We start from the raw sequence: 16,263 nt of genomic DNA on the forward strand, positions 1-16,263 counted from the left end.
CAGGGCACATTCCTGGGTTGCAGGCCAGTTCCCAGCAGAGGCCAGTTCCCAGCAGGGGCCAGTTCCCAGCAGGGGCCAGTTCCCAGCAGGGGATGCACCAGAAGCAACCATACACTGATATTTCTCTCCCTCTCTCCTTCCCTTCCCTTCTAAAGGTAAATAAATAAAATTAAAAAGAATGGATGAAACCTTAAAAAAAAAAAAGAACAGTTAATTAAAAAAAAATGCAGACAGCTAACACAACAACACCTGTCTGATATGAATGAATAAAAATTAGTCATATTTTTGTCAGATTGGGCAAGAATATATTTTTTTTGCTGTGCCACAGGATTTTAGTAAAATTCAGAATTTTAGATCGTGTGTGCCATGAGATAAAAAAGGTTGAAGAATCACTTAACTACACAAGACCACAGTAATCAAAACAGCATGGTACCAGCAAGAAAACAGACATACACATCAATGGAACAGAATAGAGGGCCCAGAAATAAATACAAGCCTTTAAGGTCAATTAATACTCAACAAAGGAGGCAAGAACACAGAATGGGGTAAAGATATCTTCTTCAATGAATGGTGTTGGGAAAATTGGACACATGCATGCAAAAAAGTAAAAACTTTTTTACTTTTTTACTTAGACTACTTTCTTATACCATACACAAGAATAAACTAAGAAAGGATTAAAGACCTAAATGTTAGACTTGAAATCATAAAAATCCTAGGAGAAAACATAGGCAGTAAAATCTCAGACATTCTTGTGGCAATATGTTTTTCTGATACATCTCTTTGAGCAAGGAAAACAAAGAAATAAAAAAAGTGGACTGCATCAAACTAAAAAGGGTGTTTTGCACAGCAAAGGAAACCATCAACAAAATAAAATACAACTCACTGAATGGAAGAACATAGTTGCCAATAATACATCTGATAAGGAGTTAATAGCCAAAATTTATTTAAAAACTCAGACAACTCAAAACCAAAAAACCCCCAAACAATCCAATTAAAAAATGGGCAAAGGACCTGAATAGATACTTCTCCAAAGAGTACATACAGGTGGCCAACAGACATATGAAAAGATGCTCAGTGTAGGTAATCATCAGAGAAATGCAAATTAAAACCACAATGAAATATAACCTCACACCTGTCAGAATGGCCACCATCAATAAACCAACAAACAAGTGCTGGCAAGGATGTGGAGAAAAGGGAACCCTCACACAGTGTTGGTGGGAATGCAGACTGGTGCAGCCACTGTGAAAAATAGTATGGAGTTTCCTCAATAGGTTACAAATGGAACTGCCCTATGACCCAGTGATTCTACTTCTGGGAATATATCCAAGAAAACCCAAAACAATAAAAAAATATATATGCACCCCTATGTTCATTGTAGCATTATTTATAATAGCCAAACTATGAAAACAACCCAAGTGCCCATCAATAGACAAGTGGATTTTAAAAAAGCTGTAGCTCATATACACAATGATGTATTACTCCTCCATTAAAAAAGAATGAAATCCTAACATTTGCAACAGCATGGATGGACCTAGAGGGTATTATGCTAAGTAAAATAAGTCAGGCAGAGAAAGACAAATAACACATGATTTTATTCATATGTGGAATCTAAAGAACAATATAAACAAACAAAACAGACTTATAGATACAGAGAAGAAAGACTGATGGTTGCCAGAGGAGAGGAGAAACTGGGGGACTGGGTAAAAGAGGTGAAGGGATTGAGAAGTGCAGATTGGTACTTAGTTACAAAACAGTCATGAAGATGTACAGTACTGCATAAGAAATACAGCCAGTAATACTGTAATTACTGTGCCAGTCGGGTACTGGAAATGTCAAAGGACACACTTGTAAAGTATGTGACTGCCTAACCACTATACCATACCCCTGAATTAATAGTAGGTAATATTGAATATAAACTGTAATTTAAAAAAATTTCTAACTAAAAAAAAATACAAATAAAATTGTCAGGGGGAAAAAGTCAGTGATCAATCGTGTAACCCACCCAGAGCAAGACATTTTATCTCCTTACTATTTAGTTCCTCTGTATGTATGCACCCCATCTCATTGGCTCTTAGCCCTCCAAATGAAGTATCTACCTGGGGGAGCGCTATGTACTGCGCGGTCACAAGTACAATCGAGGCTATGCCGCTACTTCTTCAATGTACTACATGTGCTGTCCACTGAGGGCCTATCTCCACCATATGCCAGAGCCTGAAGCCTTCCAGCTGCCAAAGCTGGAAGTGGCGAAGTAGTGAAGAACGTCTGGTAGTAAAGAAGCATCCAATAAGGGCTGCTGTGCCTCCACCACCTCAAGTTCTTAACAAAGTGGCTCATTCAGATTTTATTTACAGCCAGACTTCAGTTTACATAGGCTGGTCTAATGTGAAGCCAAATGATAACCACAATGTTATAGAGATCACAATCACTCCATCCTCCAAAACAACAGGACTCTGTCACACAGGAAATCTTGCCACGCCTGCTGCTCCTCCTCTTTGCAGAATTCTCTCTTAGGGAAGCTCCTTGTCTCTCAGAAATAAATCTTATGGTGTCTGAACTCTGATGGCCACAGTTCTTTTCTCAAGCTGGGAATCTCCAACACACGTAAAAAGAGGTGCCTAGAGGAGAAGCTGCCTAACCAACGCCCTATGCAGATCTCACCTCCCTCTCCATTCAGCTGAGTTTGCAAACAATGGTCAAGGGCCCCAGAAGCATAAGTAAGCTCTTACTTTCCAAGGGTGTGCACTTGCTGTGGAAAAGAATGGCAGAATTTCTGTGCTGCCACCTTCAGACGTGTACACAGTGACTCATTCAAAAATGTCTCTCAATGCAAGGTATTGTGACAATTATTTAAAAACTTCTACAAGTGAAATAAATAATTACAAGAACCCTAAATTTTACATTCTGTCAATTTTATCTCCCTCTTTAACTTTTGGTAACAAAAATGAGCTAGTTTTAAAAAAACACCTTTTTGTGATTGTAAAAAGGCAGTTATATTAGCACCTAGCTGAGCATGAAATTTTTGCCCAACAAAAGCTTTAAGTCATCTCATTAAAAACACAAAGTCACTCTGGCTGGTGTGGCTCAGTGGACTGAGCGCTGACCTGCGAACTGGAAGGCTGCCAGTTTGACTTCTGGTCAGGGCACGGGCCTGGGTTTCTGGCCAGGTCCTTGGTTCAGGGTGTGTGAGAAGCAACCAATAGATGTTTCTCTTGCACACTGATGTTCCTCTCTCTTTCTCTAAAAGTAAATAAAACCTTTTTTTAAAAAAATGAAGTCACCCTGACCAGTGTGGCTCAGTTGGTTGGGCATCATTTTACAAAGCACAAAGGGTCGCCAGTTTGATCCCAGGTCAGGGCACCTGCCTGGACTGTGGCTTCGGTCCCCAGTTGGAGCATCTAAGAGAGGCAACCCATTGATGTTCCTCACATCGATGTCTCTCTCCCTGTTTCTCCCTCCTTGCCCCCCTCTCTAAAAATAAAGTCTTAAGAAAGAAAACATGAAAAGTCACAACTGGCATTTATTTTGCTCTGTGAAGTTTCTGGCAAATGTGTTTTAAAGCCATAGAAAAAGAGGACTTCCTGTTTCAAGGTGTGACTAAGTTTCCTCTATCGGTATTATCTGCAAAGAACTGCCAGGTAAAACCAGGTTTCTGGTCACTGTACTTTATCTGTATTTTAATAAGAGGATACTAATAGCAAATGTTGCCACTATGCCAAAGTTCATCAATCTTTTCACCCCAGCACTTCAAATAGCAGATCAATAGAAGTCACTACTTAGAAGGGTAGGGGAACAGTACTTTGCATATTCCTTTTCTTTACTCTACAAATATTTGAATACTTACTATGTACCAAGTGTTGCATGATGGGAATTGGGACACAGTCATATCCTCAAAAGGCTTGACAGACAGACAGACAGACAAACATGTGAGGGACCACAACGCAATATGGTAACCACTATGGCAGAGGAAGGCAAACATATCCTGGGAACACCAGCTGGGGGGTGGAGACGTGAGGCAGGAAGGAGGCCCAAGTTTGCAGATGAGCACTGGGCTGATACTTCAGTGGGGAACCCGAATTTCCCAAGCCAGAGGATGTAGCAAGCCAGTATGTATGGCTACCACTTATCGAGTGTTTATTATGACAGGCACCCTGCTAAATATTTTACGTATGTTACCTGATTTAGCCCACACGACAATCCCCAGAAGTTATTCAGCCTCAGAGAAGTTAGGTAACTTGCCTAGTGTCACTCAAATTCTCAGTGGTAACGCCCAGATTTACGGTCCAAATGTAAAATTCAAGGGCTGTACACATACTTTCTCATCCTATATAGATCACAGAAACAGGAAAATATGGCATAATGGACAGTGCTTCTCACCTTTCTATATACTGGACTTATGGGTCTTTCTATAAATACCAGTACTTAGTACTCCATTTCAGAATGTTCTAATTCTGAGCATTAACACACACACACACACACCAAGGATGGGCCTGCGCATTAAAAAAAATTACCAAGGTTGAGAAATACACATAAGCTTAGACTGAAAAGTACTGTGTTAGGATATTTATAGGCAGTTACAAATGCATGTGTTTGGGGGTGAGGGATAAGGCTAGAGTACCAGGCAGGAAACCATGGAGGACTTATCTTTCCCCTTTTCCGATCAGAAATATATTGACAAACAGCACAGCACACCTGCTGCCTTCACTTTCTTGGGTCTTATATAATCTCTCTTCAATCCGCTGCAATTTGGCTCTGTATTAATCAGCCCGCTGAAACCATTCTGATGGAAGCAATCCAAATAATTTAACAGCTCTCATTTTTCTTGAACTCTTAGAGTGTCTGACATTAACGATTAGGGATTTCTCTTTGAAATGGGCCCCTGTCTGTTCTCCTCCTACCTGTGTAACAATCTCTTTTCATTCTCTTTTGCAGCATTCTTTTCCTTCCCCCATCCCTTGCATATTAAAGCACACAAAGGGACCTGGCCTTCTATTCTCACTCTGCTTTTCACCCTGGGCGTTCCTACCAGCCCCATGACATCACCATGATATCAATGGCATAACCCATATGCCTGAGACTCTAGGACCAACTCAGACTCACAGCCTGGTTTGATCTGAAGCTCCAAATGCTTACAGAACATCTCTGTCTGTGTCTCCTGTAGGAAGTCTCAACCCCCTTCCAAAACTGAGTTCTCCTCCCCCCCTAATTCTGCTCCTCTGCTTCTTCATAATGTACTCTTACACACACAGTGACCCGAATCACAGATCTAAACTGTGTTTGCATTCAGTCCAAGTCTGATCACAAGCAAAAGATGGGAAGGTTTTGCAAGACTTGTCCCAGCACTACCACAGAGGCTTGGGAGGAACCTAAGGACAGGGTGTATCTTGGCCGAACTGTACCATCTCTGGGGCTGAGAGGCAGTTGCCCCAAGAGGAGGCCTCAACAGAGTGAGGTAGACAATCCAAAGGTCGGTTTGAAGGGTGAGTCAGGATATAAATGAGGCTCAAAGTCCAATCCGAAGATTAAAATGTTAAAAAAAAGTGGTACTTTCACAGTCCTCTTGGTTGCCAGTAACATACACACAGTGTGATTCTACACAAATGAAGTTCACCAGCAGGCAGAGCAAATTTATGGGGTAAGATTGAAAAAGGCATTGACTGGGAGGGGCAAGGGTGTAGTTTCTGGAGTGCTGGTTATATATATGTACGTATCGTGGTTTGGGTGGTAGCTGAATATATTTGTAAAAATCCACAGGGCATGTGGACTTTACTGTATGTGTAATACAGTCCATTTCAGAGTTAAAAAAAAAAAAGTCTGGTGGAAGGCAGACCCTCCCATTCCAATCCGTCTCCATCCCACTCCCTCATATGTTACTGCTACCTCACACTGTACCTGAACTACTTTGGTTTCCTGTGACCAGGACCCCGTACCTCCTGGTTCCCCTGTTATCCTGATATAAATCATTAATCGTTTTACCTTGCACACAGAAAAGTATCGTGGTTTAGACAAAATGTTATATGTTCAACCTACCTATAAGCCACCCTTCCTCTAGTGTAGCCCACATATTTTCAACAATACCCACAGAGTAATCTTTGTAAAACTGCTCTGATTTCTAGGCTTTAAACCCTCCAAGCATTCTCCTTTATTTATCAAGTTGAGTCCAAATCCCTGACATGATCCAATCCTTCCAGTATATCCAGCTTCAACATTTAACATTCAATACCATGTTCCACCCCCCACCACTGCCCCCTACAATAGCCAGTGTTTGCAACCTTCTTTCATTATCACAACCCTCACGAAGAGCATTTTTAGACATCCCCCGCTTTTTGCCCACCCCCAATTAAGTGTAAGGAATAAAACTTTGGCAGGTAGCAGTTAGTTTCAGAGTACCACAAACCACCGGGATATCTAAGATTTTTTTCACTTACCCCATCCAAAAAACCAGTTTGTGTTCCTTTGGAGATGATACCAGCCCCACTGGCTTCTCTTTCTACAAACGGACCTGGCTGGCCAACATTAGTGCCTTTGCTCCTGTGGCTTCCTGCGTGGAATGGCCTCCACTCTGGGTATCATTCAGCTCTTCAGGATATTTACCAACCAATTTAATGCTTTTCCAAGAAAACTTTCCTTTCCCCACCTGAAGTTTCAAAGTGCTCAATTCATACCTTCGTCACTGATAACCTTTAAAGTTTAATGATGTTTCTATGTCTGTCTCCTAAGTTTCTGAGGAACAGGGACCATGTCCAATCTCTTTCTACAACCTTGGCTTCTATTTTGTCTGACATATCACTTGTTAAATGAATAGATAACAATGTTATCATCTGGGCAAGGGAAGCATACATGTCACTTTACCTGAGAGAATCCCTTTTTAATCTGTTATTCTATCAATGGCACAAGTATTAATAGTACCTCTTTTATTCCCCCAAAATAATTTATATGATAACTTATATTGCTAACCTATCAGGCAGTGGGAAATAATTAAAATCTGAGCAAGAGCAGAACATGAGTATTGGAAAGGTCACTTTAGCAATGACAATAAATTACTCAAGCAAAAAATCCAGGGTTAAAGTGATACAAGGGCCTGATCTAGGGTAGAAGAGCTGGGAAAAAAGTAGTAGAGATTCAGGATATAAAATCAGCAAAGTTTAGTGGCCAGTTGGACATAGAGAGAAAGACAGCAGGAGGAATCAAGAGTAAAAACCCAAATTTCTAGACTGAGCAACCTGGACAGTCACAGAATACTGAGGAAGAGGAATGACAATGGCTTCTATTTTGGGGGTGTCAAACTCATTTTCACCAGGGGCCACATCAGCCTAGAGGTTGCCTTCAAAGGGCCAAAATAATTTTAAGGCTATATGAATGTAACTACTCCTTAACTGTCAAGGAGTTGAAATTACATTCAGCCCTCTGAAGGCAACTGGGAGACTGATGCGGCCCCTGGCGAAAATGAGTTTGACAGCCCTGGTCTATTTAGAACTAGTGACTGAAGAATCCAGAGACAATTTAGCAGTTAGGGATATGGATGTGAAGCACATTAACGGGGATGGGAGGTGAGAGGGCCTATCTAGTCCCAGGTGTCAGCCTACAAAAATTAACTGAAGCCAAGTGGCTGAACGAGACTACACAGATGTACCAAATGAGCCGTTCTAATGAACAGAAAGTAGTATCTTTTTAATATAAGTAGTTTATAAAGTTAATTCTAAATTTTCTTTTAATATATTTATTGATCACTTAATATGTGCAAAACATGGTTTTAAGCACTCAGAAAGGGAACTGAATCACAAGAGAGATAAGGCACTCACTCTGAGGAAGAAAGGTTGTAGAGAAGGAACAGTGCTGAGCACTGAGTTGAGGAACAGGGAAATTCAAGGTCTCAATTTTGAAAACAAATGCCTTAACAGCTTTTGTCGTTTCACAGCCCTAGGCTTCCCACAGAGTATTTAAGTCTGAAATTGTTCACTAAAAAAAATCTTTGCAAAGTGGAAAAGGAAATCAAAGAACTAGCTCAAGAAAGGCAATGTGCTGTGGAGGCTGAAGCTACAATGTAGGAGAAATGGCCAGAAAAGTAAAAACTGTGTTAGAACGTAGCTCTAAATGGCATACTTTACAACACATTTCCATGCCCAGTGTCTGGCTCGCAAGGATTATGCTTGAGTTGACAGTTTCACATAAGGACAACAGATGGTTCAAAATAAAGGGACCATTCATTTTGTCCTAGAAACAAACAGAAGAGTTCTTTCCTCATTAATGATATGATACAAACATCTGATTACAAGATTTTAAGACACTGATTCTTATTTGCATTTTTTTTCAGAGTTCTCTGCACATGGTGGGTATTCAAGGAACAATAAGCTGAATGAATGAATGAATGAATGAATGAATGAATGAATGAATGAATGATATCCCCTTCCATCATACACTTGATTTGCTTGGCTTCCAGGACACCACTCTCGTTTTTCTTCTATTGCACCACTTACTTCCAGGGTCATTCTTTGCTGGTTTCTGCTCTCTCCCCTCTGTAATGATCAAGTGCCTCAGGGCAATGTCCCGGCCCTCTTCTGTTTTCTACATATACTCACTACCTTGGTAGTTTCATCTGGCCTCATGGACTTTAAAAAAGTCCTACAACTTTAAAGTCCTATAAACTCCTGGACTTTAAATAATACCTATAAGCTAATGAATATAAAATGTCTATCTTCAGTCAAGCCTTCTCTCTAGAAATACAAATTTGTATTTGCAACTCCTTCCTCAAGACTTCTAACAGACATTTCAAACATGACATGTTCAAAACTGAATTTCTGATCTTCCCTACCAAGACCTACTCCTTCTGCAGCTTTTGCCATCTATCTGATGGAAGTTCAAACTCCCTTTGATGGTAATTCCAATACTCCAGTTATTTCAGGCCCAAAACCTTGAAACCATGCTTAATTTTTCTTTTTCCCTTAAAGTGCATATCCAACCCATGAGCAAATCACATTGGCTAAACCGTCAAAATACTTCCACAATTGACTACTTCTTGCCACCTGCATTACTACCACTTTAATCTGAGTCACTACAGTCATCTCTTTCTGCTTTAATGTGACAGCCTCTCAGCTCATGTCCCTGCTTCTTTCTACCCCTGTTCCCATATAGTCTCTTCTCAACCCAGCAAGGGGTCTCTTTAAAAGGTATGATAATATCTCGTTTCTGCTTCAAACCTTTCGGCAGTTCCCTCTTTCACTCAAAATAAAAGTCAAAGAATTCACAATGATTTAGAAAATCCTACACGATACGCCTCTTACTATTCTCACCCTTGTTCACTCTTCTGCACTCAGAGCTCCTTGCTATGCCCCCGGTGCACCAGACATGTTCTCATCTTGGGGCCTCTGCAATGACTATTCTCTCTACCTAGAAAGCTCTTTCCCCACACTGCCCCATGGCTAACTCTACATGCAGCAAGCCTTTAATTAAAAGTCATCTCTACCAGAACACTGACCATCTTACTTAAACTGCAACCCAGCCCTTGCCCCTTGCTTCCAATCCCTTTATTCTGCCTTTTTTTAAAAGCAATTATCAGCTGACATATTATGTAACTTGTTTACTGTATATATCTGCCTTCTCCCCTTCCCTTTCTATTAGAATGTAAGCACCACTAGGGCAGATGTGCTTTGTTTACTGAGACATCCTAGTCCACAGAATAGCCCCTTAAAATGGTAAGCATTCAATAAATAACTGTGGAATGAATGTATTTATATTAGACCCTTAAGTGTCCACTAAATGAATAAGGATTTTGTGAAAATAAAAATGAACTTCTGAGAAGTTCATCAAATTATTTATCACATATAAATTAGCACTAGGATTCAGGTAACCACTTTATTCAGACTGTCATACCCCAAATTCTATGCTCATTCAAAAGTATTTCCAATGAATTAAGCAGTTAACAGACTACGTAGCAAGATGTCTAGTCCCTGTACTGCAGGCAGTTGTTTAGTAGTCCCTTAAACCATGCTGCTGTTCCAGTAAAAAAAAAAAAAAAAAAAAAAAAACTTCTACAGAGGCACACAATGGCCAACATTGTGAACGGTTTAGAAAATTGTGTGAGGCTCAAAAATAGGCAATTTCAAACTAGGTTAATTCTCCTATTAAAAAAGAGGTAGGATGTTCCCATTACAATGTGAGTGTATCATAAGTAATATTTAAAAGTAAAACTAACATTAAACATTGCAAGCCTTGCATGACTTTCTAATGATATAAAAACTATGGAAGATTCACCTGTTGCAGGTGAACGCTTTCAACTAGCTCACAATTACTTCAAGAATCATCACAGGGAAATTAAAACACATGGGAGTATAAAAGCAGGTTCTTAAAAAAGGACACTGGACAGTGGCAGTATTTGCCTGTTTCCATGCAAAGATTAGGATCTCTAACTATGAAGTTTTAACCATCAAGGCTACAATTAGGGCTTTAATAACGTTGGTACAAAAGATCAGCCCAAGATTACTAGGACCTACTATGCAAAAACCTATTAATCTGAAAGACTAAAATGTGATTTAGGAAGAATTAATCAAAGCTTTTAACTTCATTTCTTGCAACTATATATAAGACATTCCAGCAATCCATTCACACTGTTTTTAGTTTTTGCTTTCTGATTTAGGAAACATACAATATTATAGAAACTTCTCCAAATCAAGAAAAACCTGCCCCCCCCCCCAAAAAAAAACCCCTTCGAATTCTAAAGGACATACAACGTTAACAGGTTTTAGTTATGAACCTGAAAGTTAGCCTTTAGGACCTAAAGTTTAGGTTAAATGAAAATCATTTAAGCTGATGCCATTACTGCTAACCCAATACAGCAAGTTTCGGATGCAAGGACAAAATACTGTAAAATTTCCCAATGACAGTGTGAAAAAGTACCTCCAGAGCTGATCTTTAAGCATCGTCCTCCACCAAAATTCATCCTCTGACTGGATGCAAAGTTTGCAAGCGATTTTGAAAACTCTATTTTTTAAGCATTTGTACAGTATTTCAGAGACCTTAAGTAAGAGAAGTTCTTAATAACATGGCTGTTTCACTTCACTTACAATTTCTACTTCACTTTTCACTCTACCTACCTACAGGTAATCTCGCTCAAAGACCCACATTTTACCCTGAGAAAAACTACGATTTAGTAAATGGTGCTTTCTTATCGAAAACACTGGGAAGTCACCGGCAAGGACGGGTGTGAGAGAAAGGCGGCATCCCTAGCAGGAAAGGAGGTCGTCACCCGCCCGCGAGAAGGGGCCGGGGTCGGGGGACACAGAGAACAGATACTCTGGCAGCAGGTGTGAAACTCCGGCAAGAGGACAGTTGCCGCAGATTTCAGCTGGACAGGGGTAAACGCCCGAAGGACAGCGGGAAACATGCCCGGTCGGCCCGCCTTACCTCCGGGGTCCGCTCCGGCGGCTTCTTCTTCAGCGCTTGCCTAGCGCCGGGGTCCACGGGCGAGTTCATGGTCGCACCCCGGGCCCCGTGCACCCCACCCTACCCTTAGCAGCACTTGCGACAGGCCATTCACCCTAGTTTGGGGGTCTGCACCCCTTCGTCCCCGCGGAAGGAAACCCCGGCCCGCGGCGTACCGGACTCAAGGAAACAACCCTTCGCAACGCCCGCCCAGGGCCTCAGCCCACGCGCGACTGGCCAGAGAGAAGCCAGCCCGGGGCGGGGGGGGGGGGCCGCGAGTGCGCAGGCGCAGCACCGCGTGCTCACGCAAACGAACGCCCAAGGGCGTGTCTCCGCGTTGACGTAAGAACTGGGGAGGTACAGTTAGGCCTCTGGCAACCCCTCTTCGTGAAATTTAAAAACTTCGCTGTACCTCCCCTAAACCCCTCACTGGATCGGCTTCAGAGGTGAGGTTTCGGCGGCTCCAGCTTCCGGCGGAGAGCCCAGAAAGGTGCCGTGAGGGACTGAGCAAAAATAGCAAGTTGGGGCAAAACTGTGGCGAAGTTGTTTTAGGTGGAGAGGTGGTTGTACCCAAATCCGGAAGCTCCGGGCGTGGCCCAGCCCGGGCCAACGCCCCGCCCTTGGAGAAATCGCGGAAGGGAAGTCGCCATTTGGCAAGCAGGTTCAGGCAGGCTCTTCCCAGTGTCTTCCGATAAAACGATTCTCCTGTAGAAGAGCTCCATCATGAAGTTAATGCCCTGCCCAAGACTGACGTCCTGAGGTCAGAGCAGAGAAATCACAGCTTCGTGACCTAGCAGCGATGGGCGGTCTCCGTGCCGCCAGCCATTACCGCTGGTTCGCAAAGCCAGTCTGCGTTCACAGAACCAGGGCCTAGGGTAGCCCTCCCTTCGTCCCACCGTTAGGCAGCCAGGGCTGCTGGCTTTGGGCTGCTGCCTGGACTCGAGAGTGACTGCTTTTGCACTACATTGTAGAGCTGAGTCTGTTTCCCAAGAAACTGGTCCATTGGTAAAAAAAAAAAAAAAAAAAAAAACAGACCACTCTGGTGCCTCCATACACCTGCAGAGGCTGATTCCAGCATAAGCTCATTGACATAATTCCAGAATCCATCCTTCTGGATCAGTCCTCACTCGATCTCATTACCGCCCAGAAGGGCAGCACTACTTACACGCTTGCTTTGGAGCCCTCCATAGGCATGTCCTTTCCACTGAATTTTAAGCTCCCGGAGGGCTGTGTACCACATCCAGGTACATCTTAAACACCAGTTATCATAACTCACCGCAGATTTATGATCATGATGTTATTCAGTTTTTTAATAAGATGGTAAGAATTAAAATTATATTTCATGGTAACAAAAGGGAAAGGAGAGTCCGAGCTGCAACATGTACCATTTCTGAGACCTGGTAATGAGGTCGTTAAGGGTTTTTTCCGTTGGTCGTTAGGCTTGCTCAAATCAAGTTTACAACATAATCTTAGCACATTTCTTTTTTGAGAATTGGCCAGAAACCTTACTAGGGCAGTTGTGGCTCAGCCATTCTAGAAGGCAAATGATTGTGGAAGATGACAAATTGCAAGACCCATTTTCATTGTTTTCTGTGTGTGCATCAACATACCCTCTCAAAGATCTAAGATCATAAAGGTTATCCCTTCCAATTCTTCACAGCTCAGTTGCCAGAGGCACATCAATAGTCGAAAGGGGTAAGTAAATAAAGCACGACTGTTAGGTGGGACAATAGGGACAAACACCTGGATCTCTGTCTTTAAGGCCATTTTTGGTTACTTTAGTGAAGTTATTTAATACCCCTGAACTTCAGTTTTTTTAACTCTAAGATGGGAATAGTAAAGGACCTATGGCTTTGGGATTGCCTGAAGATTATGTGCTTCACTTGAAGCACTTAAGATGCTGCCTGCACAACAACGCTTGTTATTTGTTACTTTACCTCTGGAAAGTGACTTCTCTAAAGCAATCTTTAAGTCTGAAGAATTGGATAGTTTTTAATGCCAATTTTTTTCCATTAGTTACTATTCGGAAATACATCTAAGTATTCAAAAAGATGTGGAGCCACAGCAACTCTCGCGAACTGCCAGTTATGTATAAATTGGGAAACCCCTTTGGACAAAAGTAGTAGTAAAGCTGAAACTTGATTTACCCTGAGATAATAAGTCCATTTTGTGATATATTCTGAGTGTGGCTCACTTTGGCTCAGTGTGTTGGGCGACTTCCTGCAAACCGAAAGGTCAGTTTGATTCCAGGACAGGCCACATGTCTGGGTTGCTGGCCAAGTCCCTGGCTGGGGGGGGGGGGGGGGGCAATGTGGGAGAAGCAACCTCCCTTTCTCCTTCCTTTCCCCTCTCCAGAAATAAAATCTTAAAAAAAAAATAAAAAGAATACCCATGTACACCAGAAAAGTTGAACAAAAATGTTTTGTTCATGTTAGCCAAAAACTGGAAATAACCCAAATGTTCATCAGTAACAGGATGGATAAATTGTAGTACATCCATTCAACGGAATACCAGCTACTAGCACATGGATGATTCTTCAACATGAGAGAAAAAAAAATGGAGTATAACCACACATACAAAGTTCAAACAGAAGCAAAATTAAAGTACATCACTTAGGGATGCAGACACAGAGGTAAAACTATAAAGAGGAAGCAAGGAGACAATGACCAAGAAAGTCAGGTTGGTAGTTATAAAAATCAGAAGGGGAGGATGTTGATCAGGATAGGACAGGATAGGACACGTAGAAGAGGGAGATTCTTGGTCACGAAACATAATTTACTTCTTGACATAAATGATGGCCACATTGGTGTGTATTTGTTCACTCTTCTGTATATATTTCACAAGCAAAAATGAAGTATACAAGTATAACTTTATTAGGCTTTATCCTAAGACAGCAACAGTAAAAACTGTTACATATCCATAGTAACTATACATATTTAAATTTATGCACATTTTCAAAATCTAAGTTGTCCTTTACCATCTTACACTGTATTATGTTCTGATATGCTGAAAAAAGTGAGGAGACAGTGAAGGCTCTAATAGCTATTCCCAGAGGAAAGGCATCCTCCAAGACAGGATTCACCAGCATTAACTTTTATCTGAAAGGAAAAAAATGATGGCTCTGACTGCAAGTAACTTACTAAATTCTGGTGAAATAAAAACACGGTTAAGTATTTTTTTTAAAGTGGCTTAAGTCCTTACCATACCTTATTTTTCTTCATTATACTTACCACAAACTCAGAACATATTTCTTGCCCACCTCCTCTACCAGTAGAAAATATGTAAACTCCTCCAAGATAACATAAAACGAAGTTTATGCTATTTAGTAGTACATGCCTGGCCTCCAGACCTGTGCCTAGCCCATAACGGGGACTCAATCAGTATCTGCTGAATGAACAAATGGATCTAAGGACTTTTTAAAGAAGGATTTTGATGTTAGATAAGCACTTGATTGCTCTTCAATGGCAAAGCAAGATATCTGGGTAAACTACTGTATTATGTAAAACCGAATGCTCATTAAAAACACACAATCATATAGCCATCTTTCCAGAAAAACAGCAAAAACAAAACAAAACCCACTATCCAAAAAAAAACATGGATTTAAAAAGCATTGGATTCAATACCACATGGAATGAAAATAAATTGAAATTTGTAGTACTTTGGGAGACTGAATCACTACTAGTAGAAAAATAAGCATCTGCTGGTCCAAATGCAGATCAGCTTTTACCAATGAATCAGAATCTCTGAGGGTGGGGGTCTACGAATTGATATTCTTCAAAAGCTACCTCAGTGTTTCTAAGAGTCAATCACATGTGAAAACTATGTTAACTCAGGCTCTGCACTAGTCTGACTCATCTGAATTCCAGCCCCTGTAACAGTGAAGGATACTGACTTCTGAGTGCCAGACCAAATGTGTGATACAAGTGGCTTCACAATTTCTTTTTAAGTTTATTATTTTCATTGTATATGTTCCATTATCATTTATCCTCCTTACACCTTCTTCCACCTCTCCTCTCACCTACAATCACCACAGTTTTCCATATCCATGAGTCTTTTGTTTCATATTTCACAAGTTTCTTGAGGAAACAGAATCTTCCTTATATTTACACATTTCAATGAAGTTATTCCCCTTGAGACAATTTAGGTAACACTGCTTTTTTAAAATCAGTAATCCTAATCTAAGCACTGAGGTAAATATAAAGACAGGTTTGGGGCTGTCCTTGTTAAAATCAGTCACATGGAAAGGAAGGAAGCTCAAGCCTTTTCAACTTAATTCTATTCTAAGAGTAAATATAGGTTTATTGGAGGTCTAATCAGTGTTAACCCAGACAAGCTGCCTGCAATCTGATGAAGACTAAAAGTCCCACTGGAGTTCTCACATATTCTTTAAAAATCTCTTTTAGACTGTATTTTCTTTAGGGAAGTCTCAAGTCTTACTTACATCTAGAGCAAACATGGACAAGCCCACAGTCTGCACTGCAAAACATGGATGGGAAGCACTACACTCTCCAGACTCTCCCTTTATGTCTGCCTAAATCCTTCCCACTGGGAGTTACAATCCCCCAGCCCCTACTGTGCAGGTTTGGTCCCTCTCCCCATTCCACCCCAACCTTCCACACTGGCAAAGGCACATGAAGAAATTCCAGATATTTTTACAATCGTCATCACAGACTAGATAGAAACCATTCTGGTCTGAGAGATACAATGGACCCAGATAGGAAAGACGATTACCTCAGATAAATTTTCTGTATCTCAGTTTCCCATTAGCAAAAATCATTCCTCTATGCTTCTCGGAAATGTCACAAGATTTCTTTTTTTTTTTTTTAATTTTATTGATTATGCCATTAC

The 16,263-nt window shown here is 41.1% G+C and overlaps 1 protein-coding gene across 7 annotated transcripts in view; it reads right to left on the reverse strand.

The window, feature by feature from the left end:
* Nucleotides 1-11,664, reverse strand: part of RAPGEF6 (Rap guanine nucleotide exchange factor 6) — a 183,410-nt gene extending 171,746 nt beyond the window's left edge. For all 7 annotated transcript variants that reach the window (XR_008392901.1, XM_053672746.1, XM_053672745.1 and 4 more), the window contains exon 1: nt 11,398-11,664. Coding sequence is in view for 6 of the 7 variants with exons in the window: in XM_053672746.1 (XP_053528721.1) it covers nt 11,398-11,466 (69 nt within the window). In the remaining variant the exon portion in view is untranslated. The remainder of the gene's footprint in view (nt 1-11,397) is intronic.
* Between the last annotated feature and the right edge of the window lie 4,599 nt (nt 11,665-16,263).

Source organism: Artibeus jamaicensis, unplaced genomic scaffold (genome assembly GCF_021234435.1).
Source record: "Artibeus jamaicensis isolate MK-2021 breed Jamaican fruit bat unplaced genomic scaffold, CSHL_Jam_final contig_786, whole genome shotgun sequence".
Taxonomy (NCBI): domain Eukaryota; kingdom Metazoa; phylum Chordata; class Mammalia; order Chiroptera; family Phyllostomidae; genus Artibeus; species Artibeus jamaicensis.